The sequence below is a fragment of the Lepisma saccharinum genome, chromosome 6 (assembly GCF_977018435.1).
Source record: "Lepisma saccharinum chromosome 6, izLepSacc3.1, whole genome shotgun sequence".
Lineage (NCBI taxonomy): Eukaryota > Metazoa > Arthropoda > Insecta > Zygentoma > Lepismatidae > Lepisma > Lepisma saccharinum.
This window is the reverse complement of record NC_139234.1, coordinates 21,696,825-21,708,428: the sequence shown is the minus strand read 5'-3', so window position 1 is coordinate 21,708,428 and position 11,604 is coordinate 21,696,825. Positions and strand designations below refer to the sequence as shown.

General features: G+C 38.4%; 1 protein-coding gene across 1 annotated transcript in view; it reads left to right on the top strand.

Moving 5' to 3' along the window:
* Positions 1–2,340: 2,340 nt before the first annotated feature.
* Ndf (Nucleosome-destabilizing factor) overlaps positions 2,341–11,604 on the top strand; it is a 185,856-nt gene continuing 176,592 nt past the window's right edge. Inside the window, exons 1-2 of the mRNA XM_083123641.1 lie at positions 2,341–2,422; positions 2,528–2,564. Coding sequence (XP_082979767.1) covers positions 2,391–2,422; positions 2,528–2,564 — 69 coding nt within the window. The 5' untranslated portion in view covers positions 2,341–2,390. The remainder of the gene's footprint in view (positions 2,423–2,527; positions 2,565–11,604) is intronic.

Below are 11,604 nucleotides of genomic sequence, written 5' to 3'. Positions count from 1 at the left end.
CGTTGTAGTCTGATATGCCTTGAGTCACTTTAGGTCAATACAGTGAAGTTTCATTGCATTATGAAGAGATAGGCTGTTTTAAGTCCACTATGTGCAAAAAGCTAATCGGGATTGTACCTACAGTTTTAAGTGGAATCCGATCCACTGTGTGATGTGTGCCTCCACCGGGATTATAATATATGTTATTATCAATCCCATCTGCGCTAACTTTATATCTATACAGTGATATTCCATTTGAAATTTTATATATCGCATTTAATTTGATTTCATAATTCGAATAGCAGACGAGAAGAATATTTTCAGGTCAAGACCAGACGGAGATTGAGAAAGTAGTTTCTTTCTTAGCCAAAAGGTGACGCTAGTGTAAGGGAGGGAACTTGACCTCTACTGGGCAAATGGAAAACTACTTCGGAAGCACTGTCCTGTAAATCTCTTTTGCACTCCTGCTCTCCTGGTACTAAACAGTGGAAATCGACTCCAAGTTTTAGTGAAGTGCGGCACCATGGGAGGGTGCGAGTGGGTCGTCGCTCCCCCTCCTTCGAGAAGTATTTCATATTTAAACCTTAATTTAATTTCATAGACTATAACTTGAACATATCGACCAATTAGAGGATACAGGACCATAGCCAGAGAGGATTGATATTGATTGATTGTGTGTTTTAAGTCCACTTTATGCACAGTAAGGCTAATCGGGACTGGACCTACAGTTTAAAGTTTTACCCAAACCACTTGTGCCTCCACCGGGTATCGAACACGGGACCCCTTGATTACATGGCGACGACGCTGCCAATGCAACATCGGGGAGGTCAATAGCCAGAGGAAACTGGTGGATTTTTTTATTTTAAAATATTCATCTTATATTTTGTTATGTTAAAACTGTAAAAACTGCTTCTTGAAAAGTGTAATATCAGTGTGTAGATTTTCTGGTTATTGTAGATCCGATACGGGGAGGGGGAAGATACAATATATTCCTGGAAAATAAACATTAAGAATTATCTTATATTAATATAAAAGATTAACCTGATGGTAAGAGACCAGTAGGAAGGCCAAGACGAAGATGGAGGGACAACGTCGAGATGGACCTAAGGGAAATCGGTAGGGATGGAAAAGAGTATATAGATCTTGCACAAGATAGGGACAGATGGAAGGCCTGTGTTGCTGCAGCCATGAACCTTCGGGTTTAAGAAGGCTAGAGAGTTAGTTAGAGTTACGAAATTTAAAATTATTAACGTTACAATTATTTCAGACGATTATACGAATAACGCATGCTCCACCAAGTATCGAAGCCAGTTCTTTGGCATGGTATCAAAATGTGTTTAATAATAATATTATTATTAAAAATAAATTACCTTAAACTTCAACGTAAACCTTAATTGATTGCTGAAATATAAATCAGTGAATGTCCAGAAATATAGTGGGAAGGCGGAAACAAAAAAGGATTACATTCACCGTTTTTTTCTACGTCACTGACGTCCTGGCTAGGGGCTTCTAATCGGGACTGAACCTTAATAGAATGTTCCCGGTCAACACGATCAGCGTAGAAACTTAATATCTATAAAGTGAAATTTTATTCTAAGTGCGGAAGAGAAAAAACATCGGAAGCAATGTACTGAACATCTCTTTTGCACTCCTGTTCTCCTGATACTAAACTTCGCCTCGAAGTTTCGCAACCGTTAACGGTACGTAACTTGCCATCTGGTGTAATTTCGATAATGTACATCTCTTTTGCACTCCTGTTCTCCTGGTACTAAGCAGTGGATATTTCTTCGAAATATATGTATGCATGGAACTTACGTTCGGCAACCTTTAACGGTAGTCAACTTCCCATCTGGTGTATTTTGGATTCTCTTTCGGGTGCTATATTCATGTGCGCGGAACGTTCAGGCTGGTTTCTTTCAGGCTAACTTAATATATATCGCTGAGTGCCGTTCGTGTTCGTATTTTAACAATCTTGCTACTCATAAACTAAGAAAATTTTCATTATGAATTCTTATCTTTTTATTCACGTTGACATGAGCATGTAGGTTGGATGTTTCAAAATGGTCAACATTTTTTTCTAAATGCTAAAGAAATTCATGCAGTTTGCAACTTTGTTTCTAAATTCTCACTGGATGGTGGCGACATCATGTGGCGAACCATTCGTCAAAATTACTCGCAATTTCGTGTTTTTGTATTTGAATTATATACGCACAATTGTTGATTTTAAAAATTGTAGAAAATGTCTTTTTAAAAATAAAGAGATGTATGATTAATAGTACAACACTTAATTTTTCTTTTCTGCTTTGCAATGTAGTTTTAACATGATATAATATACATAACTTTTACGATACTCCTCATGGGAGGAAAAGGACGCGTTTCCCATGATTCCTGTTCCACAGTAAACCGAGATCATGGACGTGTGTAAGGTCGGAGATCTTGTGTGGTAAGTGTAAATATATAATTTTTCCTGCCAAGAAATTACTGTAAGAGTCAATTTTTTGTTCTCAAGAAGAGAAGGAGTACTCATTGCTTTTTTCTTTATTTTCAGGGCGAAAATGAGAGGTTTCTCGCCATGGCCTGGTCGGGTAAGTGAATTTGTTGCGAGGTCTTACTGTCATTTGTTACTTCGAATTACATGCATATCAGCTTAGTATTTACGTTGTTTCTATTAATGCAACAAAACAAAATGTTTTTCATGTATGTTGTTATGCCTCCCTGGCCGTAAGAGTGTGTGTACTGAACTTGTAAGTTTTTGTGTATGACACTTGGCCCTTTGGCGCAATTTTATGTTTGAAACTACAGTCACTAGTTCTACATGCAGTAAAAGATTATAACTTTTTAAAAAGTAATCAGAAGTTTTGTATATATTGTTTGAAGTTAATTCTTGTCCCACAGTTACGGTATTCTCACCATCTTATTTTCATCAAGGTCTGTATGTAATCTAGTTTAGCCCAGAAAATCAACCTGGCTTTTAAAAAATAAAGATACACATGTTATTACTATTGCACTTAGTTTATCAAGATAGAAATCGGTTCATTCATCAAGATTTTTAAGTCTTACTCTCCACAGTTTTTTCTTCAGCTGACTGCATTATATTCCAGATATTTATTTATTTAATAGAAGATTCCAAATACAGCGTTAGCCGTTTTACATTGGAACGATTTTATAGAACATGGGGACAAAAATAATAACCTACAATAATGACATGTGGTTAAGAGACTTACATACTTGTAGTTAACTTTCTTCTAAAGCAGTACAGATTTTCAAAAATGTCTATTTGGCTTCCTAGATTATTATATTCACTGGACAGTCTATGGAACAGAGGGCGCTGGATGAGGCACAATCTCGGCTTCTGAGAAGCAAAAAGTTGAGTGCTTCTTGTTGAGCGGGCAGGCATACGAAAGTGAATTTCCTGAAGAAGGCGGTCACTTGTGATGTTGCCATTCACTATTTTTATGTAGAAATATATGGTCAGCCAGTCTATGTCTCTCTTGAGGAGTTTGGATATTTAACATATGCAGGAGGATGGACTTTTGCAAGTGTTTTGTGAATGGAATCCGGTGTCGAACAATGGCCAGGAAGAAATTTAGTACTGAATTTAGTAAGAGTCGACATGAGGGACATGTGTTATTGATTCAGTACTGCTCTAAATTCTTACAGATTTTTTTTTCCCACAACTTGGCCAAAAGGTGTTCTAAAACTATACATAGACATGTGGAGATTTTTTGAAATTAGAGATTGTGATGAGACAGGAGAAGTTTGTGATTCATCTCAGTTTTATGGTGTTTGCATGCCCAGCTCTTGATTGCAGTGTTTTGATATTTTTTAGCTGAATTTGGGTGGAAAATGTCCATTTCCCTCATATTCAGGGCATGTTTTCAGAATTTGATACCCATACATCTTTCTGATAGTTTTTTTTTTGTGCTGTCAAGATTAGTGTTTTCACGAATGTAGTTTGTAGAGGAAAATGTCCATTGCCTTCATATTCAGGACATGTTTTCAGAATTCGATACCCACACATCTTTCTGATAGGTTTTTTTTGTGCTCTCAAGATTAGTGGTTTCACGAATGTAGTTTGTAGATGGAAGGCCAGTAGTTTGAGAAGTTGTGTGTACTGTGCCAAATGCCTTGGATCTATCATGGCATAAACATAGTTGAAAAGTTATATTGTTTTTTTGAATAAATATAATTGTTTTAATCGCCCATCAAAATCACTGAAGTCAATAAGTAATTGCAATCAATGCCGGATCTACAAGCCGCAAAACCCCGCAGTGCGGGGGGCCCTGAGACAAGTAAGCCTTTAGGGGCCCCTCAGCCGTTGACATAGTAGACGGTTCATATCAGTGGTGGCTGGCAGCTAGTATGATGGGTAGTGCCAGCGTGATCAAGAAATCGAAAAATTTTCGCTAGCATATGTGTTAGAAATCTAATGAAAGAGGTAATTTTAATGGAGCTTTGTTTACTAAAATTGCAGACAAAAATTCAGAGTTCCTAAGATTGGTTTATTTTACTTTGCATTTGTAGTACTTTTGGCTAATCGTGAAGATAAGGATGAGTAAACACTCGCAAAGAACACCGATATCCAGGCCGAGATTCGAACCCACAATCCCTGGCGTTGTAGCATGCTGTGCGGAGGTCGGCTAGAGTTTCTAGGAAATAAATGAGACTATTAAAATTTCGACACCTGTCACCTTTACCATTTTTTTGATATTTTTAAATAGAATTGATGTTTAAATTGACTCATCTTTACTAACTACCCTTCCTTTCACCCACCATCGGTCACTTTCACTTCACTAAAAAGAAAAACACTGAACAATTAGAGACACAGAGTTGATCACGGCATTCTTGCTTTGTTTATAATTTGCAACCCCAGCACGGCAGACTGTTCATCAACAATCGGTGTTACTAACAACTGAAATTTGATTATCTCCTAAATGAACTACAATTTTTAGAATTCAATGCAAGAAATTGAATTATATCTCCAATTGAAATTCTTATACAGATAGATTTTCTGTGTGATTTTTTACAAATATTAAAGTAAAAAATCCCCTGGTGATGCGAATTCCTTTTGATATTTAGGCAATTCTTTTGTACAGAAAATGTCTTCAATATTGTCAACGTTAGTTGCAACACATGAGTTGCTGTGTGCGTGAGAGCAAGGGATATATCTTTTAAGGAAGAAATCTATAACAAAAAAGTCTGGATGGCTCTTTAGATGCATCTATCTAAATGGTTATATACATTTGGTAAAGATATTATGTTCGTTCTTGCCAAGTATGCAGGAAAGTATCTTTCTCGCGAATTACTTCTCCAATAAGTATTACAAATTGGTCAGGAATAGCCACTTCTCTGTGCAGTTTGCAACTATGTCAACACAATGTGAAAGCTCTCGTGTCGTGCCAGCTGAAAATGGGCACGGCTGGTTGTCTATGGCTACCACCTCCTCGCTCATTAACTGCGGAGACGTTTTCATGCCTCTGCGCACAGGACAGACTATGCTGGCCCAGAGCAAGTGAGAGAACAGCTGGGGATGCGGTGCAGGAATTGAGGCGGCCGTAAGCTCGAACACGATATTCGAATCTCCTTGTTCGTAAATGTATTAATTTAACTACAGAGTGTCCGAAAAGTCACGCAACCCGGTGTTTACGACCGTATAACGGAATGAGAAGAAACGCTTTCTGCCAAGAGAATGCCCTGTATATTGGGAAAATTTAGAGAGACAAACATATGTAAGAACATGCATATTTTAATAACAAATAAGCAAAGTGTTGCCAAAGGCGGAAAAAAAATATTTGCAAATCGTGTATATTGATGCACAGAACTCACTGAGGTAAATTATTGCAACATTTCACAATACCAACGAACAATTTGGATGGCCATCTAATGAATTTGACAGAAAAATAACTTTGACGAAGTTTCAAAAACATTGCAGAAGGGAATAAATGGGCTGTTCCAAAAATCGATGTTTTCACAATATTACGCAGGACACTGGCAACACTGTTGCTGTCACGTGTCACTAACAGATGTGTTTCACCTCAGGCTATCACACTAGGGCACTTTTAAAGACAAGGGAGAAAGTTGGTTATTCTCGAACATATGCAATAAATTACATACACCTTGCAACCCTGAAATGTGGGTACAGAAGAACGTGTATCAATTGTTATGTTTTCTGTGCCTTAGGTGGTTGCTGTTTGCAGCGAACGGCATTCCAGATTGTGTCTACTTATGCTGACGTCCTGTGTGTGTTTTTAAAATGCCATATTCTACACAGGAAAGAGTGTTTATTGTTGAAGAATATATCCGAACATCGTCATATTCTTGCATAAGAGAAGCATTTAGGGATACCCACATTTCAGGGTTGCAAGGTGTATGTATGTAAACTTTTGAATCACCCTGTAGGCCCTCGTATGTGAGTTTGTCAACATGAGATCAAGAATTAGACACACAGACATTATATATGTGTAATATTTATATAAGTGAAAGATGAGAGATGAAACACACCGAATGCAGAAAAACTTCAAATTTTCGTAACTGTGTGTCACATCTTCAGAAGTAGACTTAGAACTTTGTGACAAGAACAAGAGTTAGCGATATAAATTAGGTTAGAGCTGTAGCAGGTTCCTTTGGGGTAGAGGGTAAATTTCCGCACCCTCCAGATCCACACTGGCTATCCTTTGGTAATATTTTTCAGGGGGGGGGTCAAGATTTGTAGATCCGGCACTGATTGCAATATATTGTATCATGGAATTGTTTTTCACAAAACTAGCCTTATGTTGTGTGTAATATTACATCATGAAACAGGGGGGCTATCAATATTCAATATGTAGAAACTTAATCAGTACGACATGGCTCAATTCATCTTGTAGACATGTAACGCTATCTGTATTAATTACTTTCATTCAGTTCAAAGGTTCAAAAATGTTCGTATGTTATTGAGAAATCGTGGCTTATGCTATTTGTCACACACAAAAAGGGCACAATTAATCTTACCAGCTGTTGAGACTAGAAAATTAGGCTATTTTCCTGAGCAGTTTTTTTATTAAGTACTTATGCTATTATAATTCACACGTTGTCGATGTTTTATAAGTGAAATCACTCACGCTAACATTGAGAAATAACGATGAGTCTTAGTGTTATCTTTATTAGTATTTTTCTTGTGGTAATGTCCAAAATGTACTCTATTTGAAAAAGAAAGAAGAATATACAAAAATTATGTGTGCTGATATCGCATATTTCCAGTGATTGAATTTACATGTATAAGCAAAATTATAAAATTCATGCAAATTGGTATATAAGTGAGGCACAAAAAATATTCATACACCATTTGGTTCTTTCAAACTATGAAGTGAAAGATTTACTTAGACAGTGGCTCTAATGATGGTTACAGCACCCTGAACGCTACTCCAAAGTTTACTTGACTGTTCTAAATATTTCTATGACCAAAATTGTTACCACTTGAGCTTCAGCTGAGGTGGCCAACATTATGACAGGTTCCTTTACAAGTCAAAACTGCTCTCCTGAGAAATTTAGATCATTGCATGTAACTCGATGACAGAAACTATGAATCAACATTATAATAGACAAACTGACTATGTAGAGATAGTAAATATGGTTCCAATTACATAATTCTGAACTAATAATGGTACATATAAGTTTTTTATGTGGTTCGATTTGGGTTTACATGTGATATTACTTGCTTCAGAGTCTTGGTGATCACTAGGGGTTGGATTTATTTGCACTAGAAACTGGCAAAATTTGCAGTAAAATCTTAAAACTATGCCCTAGAAATTGTACAGGGAGGTTATTTCAGTTGTTTACCGCGAGCGTGTCTGCCGCTTAGCTGCGCCTTCATGCAACAGGTCCCGGCAAATTGTGTTACAGGAAGTCCGTAACAGAAACAGCTTGTTTTGTAATGTTTCCACTTTTCACAGTTACAATTACAATTGAAATAAGCACGCACCTTGTCACAAGGATGCTGGAAAAGGTGTCCTCCCAAATATAAATATTTCTGGCAAACGTCAATGGTGAATAGTTATTGGATTTTTATTATTTGGCTTTTAAGAATAAAGACAGTTTACGAAGAAGATAACAAATTGCCTGCACTTATTTTAGGTTTTTGTCTCATTAAAGCATCATGATGCAGTAGAGTTATTAACAGTTCAGCATCAATAAAAGTATCCTCCATAGTCTGCAACATATGCAAAGGATTTAATAAAAACTGCCCACAACTTATCTTCCATGGTCAGAAAATGATACACTTTTCAAGATAAACAAATGACACGAACAGCTCCATATATGTCACTGTGTACTTTTCACATGGTGGTATGAGCAAAGTTTGGAAGCCCACCCAAATAGAATAAATACATGATATATATTATTTAGATAACAAAGGAACAAGCTAGTAAAGAATTATAAAACACACAAAGCGGGCTTACCAATTGACTAACATAACCGTTTCACTTCAAAAATTAAGAACTTTTCTAGATTCTCCATCTCAGTTGGTTTCCTTTCATTAAAGTGTGAAATATAAACATGTAAGCAAAACGTCATTCCCTGGTTAGGAGATGCCGTAGTGCTGTGCTCTTCGTCAATCGGTTTTCATTCTTGACGATTGTTGTTTTGTTCTCGTGTTTCTTGGAGCAGCGGGCTATTAGACCTAAAGACACGATAAATTGGGTGCTTTTGATAATTTGTTTTCCTTTGTTGGGCATAATTTCCAATTGAACAAATCAATTGTAACACCTGTGTGGTTCATTCGCAACGTTTCATTCATAGTGCGCGCGAGCACTTACCGTAGTTCGTTGCATGGTGGTGTGCATTTACGTATTACACTTGCTTATTTTTTCTTTTATTTGGAGAAAATTTGTGTGTAAATCAATACTCTTTTCTGACTGTGCCTATGTGAAAATGACATTTTGATTAGTCTGGTATAGTCATAGGCACCAAATTCGGGGAGGCAGGGCATTTTCTGCCCCCCCCCCCAACTTACTCAGAGGGACAAATATTATACAGGGTGTTGCAAAATACCTGTTACAATGCTTGGTATGTGATTCAACAAGTAAAAACAAGGAAAAAATGCCATGTGAAAAAATGTCGAAATCTGCACCGTTTGCGAGTGACAGGCATTCGAAAATCGCCTTATACCATGTTTAAAGCACAATAACTCAAGAAGGAAGAAAGATGTCAATGCCTGATTAAAAGAATACAAAGAAAGTCGTACCTGACGATTTCAATGGTGCAGCAATTGAGGCCCAGTGTAATTGCGGAAGGAGACTAAAAAAAATGGGGAATTCCCTGATGGAAACCACAGGAAATTACTACTATTTTCTACATAATGTTGAGATCGTAATGTAGACAGTAAAAAATGATGACGTATGTCCATATGTCCCACTACTGCTGGGACACCGTCCCACACTCAGGAAATAGGAAATTCACCCGAAAGTGATGCTATGCCGTCAGATTACGCTGAGACTGATTTGAGCTAAGTAATACAGAAAGCCCCACTAGAGGCACTTGGAGTGTAGGTTACCTGTTACATATTAGCATTGGAGGATACTACGTAGAGAGTATAGTTGACCGTTGTACTTCCTGTCTGTTCTGCATGTCTCAGTGTGGAGTTTAGTCTGGCATGTGTGTGTGGTTGAATTGCGCCAAGAAGTTTTGTACGTAGAGTGTGTATTCCAGTGTTCTTTCTCGGTTTGCAACAACTGCGTGGACACCTATGTGACATTACGTGCATGCTAATCACGGTAGTTGTGATCTGTCACTTGGGAAAGTGTCCCCTGTTGCAGGTCAGTTCTCAAACAGGACAATGGCAGAGTACTCTACCCACGAGCTTGCTGGTATGCATCTCGTTTATGGAGAGGCAAACCGAAACAGCCGTGAAGCACGGCGTTCGTATCACAAATGTTTTCCTGATAGACTGTTACCAGCACATTCAGTCTTTCAAAGACTTTATGCTCGACTGCGTGAAACTGGATCTCTACTACCCCGTAGTTGGGATTGTCGAAGACCCCGCACTGTGCAATTTGAAGAGGACGTGTTGCACCTGATACGAGACCGTCCTGGCACCAGCACACGTGTCATTGCTCGTATGCGACATACCCACCATTGCAATGTGTTCCACGTTCTTCAGGAGGAGGATTGCACCCATACAAATTGCATAACGTGCACCACATACTGCCCACGGACTTTCCCCTGTGCATGGATTTCTGCCAATGGTACGTGCAACAAACTCTTGCCATTCCAGATTTCCCAACAGTAGTTTTATGGACTGATGAGGCAATGTTCACCAGGGACGGCATGTTCAATATCCACAACAGCCACGTCTGGGATATGTACAATCCGCATGCAATCATTGTGCACCATGCCATCATCAACATAAGTTTGCAGTGAATGTGTGGTGTTGCATAGTAGGTGACCACTTGATAGGCCCATACATTTTGCCCTCTACTTTGTGTGTTGGGAATTATTGGGTGTTTCTACGTGACGTATTACCTGAACTTTTGGAAAACGTGCCACTGGCAGGTAGACAACGTATCTGGTTTCAACACGACGGCGCCCCTGTGCATTTCGACCGGGGAGCCAAGGCCTTATTCAACAATATTTTCGGCGATCATTGGATTGGCAGGGGTGGACCTTTACCGTGGCCACCTCGATCCCCTGACCTCACACCACTGGATTTCTTTATGTAGGGAGAAATTAAAAGGCTCGTGTATGATGTGCTGTGCCTGGAAATGTTACATGCCATTGTGTGCATTTTCTCGCCATTCTCAATCTTCATTCCTTCGAGGATTACCCGCTTTCTTTGGGGAGCTCTCTTGTAGTATGTACAGCCTGACGACATGTGGCCATTGTTTAACTTGTTTTTTGTACTGTAAAGTAGTGTGGTAACAAAGGGTTTGAAGGCTTTTCTCCTGGTTTTCCCGTATTTTTTCCATTTGGGATAGTGTCCCAGCAGTAGTGGGACATGCGACAAATGGTTTATTTTCTTCTTCGTACTGCAATGTGAAGCATGTGCAACAGGAGATTTGCAGTTATTTTCCTATTTCCCGAGTGTAGGACGTTGTCCCAGCAGTAGTGGGACATGTGGACATACTTCATCATTTTTTACTGGCTACATTCCGATCTCAACATTATGTAGAAAATAGTAGTAAATTTCCTGTATTTTCCATCAGGGGATTCCCCACTTTCTTTGAGAGTACCCTTGCACAATTTACTCTGGGCCTCAATTGCTGCACCATTGTATTCGTCAGGTACAACTTTATTTGTATTATTTTAATCCGACATTGATATCTTTCTTCCTTCTTGAATTATTGTGCTTTAAACATGGTGTTAGGCAATTTTCGCATGCCTGTCACTCGCAAACGTTGCCAATTTCGACATTTTTTCACATGGCAGTTTTTACTTGTCGAATCACCCCCAAGCATCGTAACAGGTATTTTCAACACCCTGTATATACTTAACATATGTAAAATGTTGTTTATGCCAACCTTGTCCCCCTCCGCCCTAAATTTATTTTAAGTGACCACCTCTCGTATAGTGCAAGAAGATAAAGAGGACTTAACATGTTGGGTAAATTAGTTAGTACGTATATCCGATTAGTATAGACAAGATAGTAAAAAG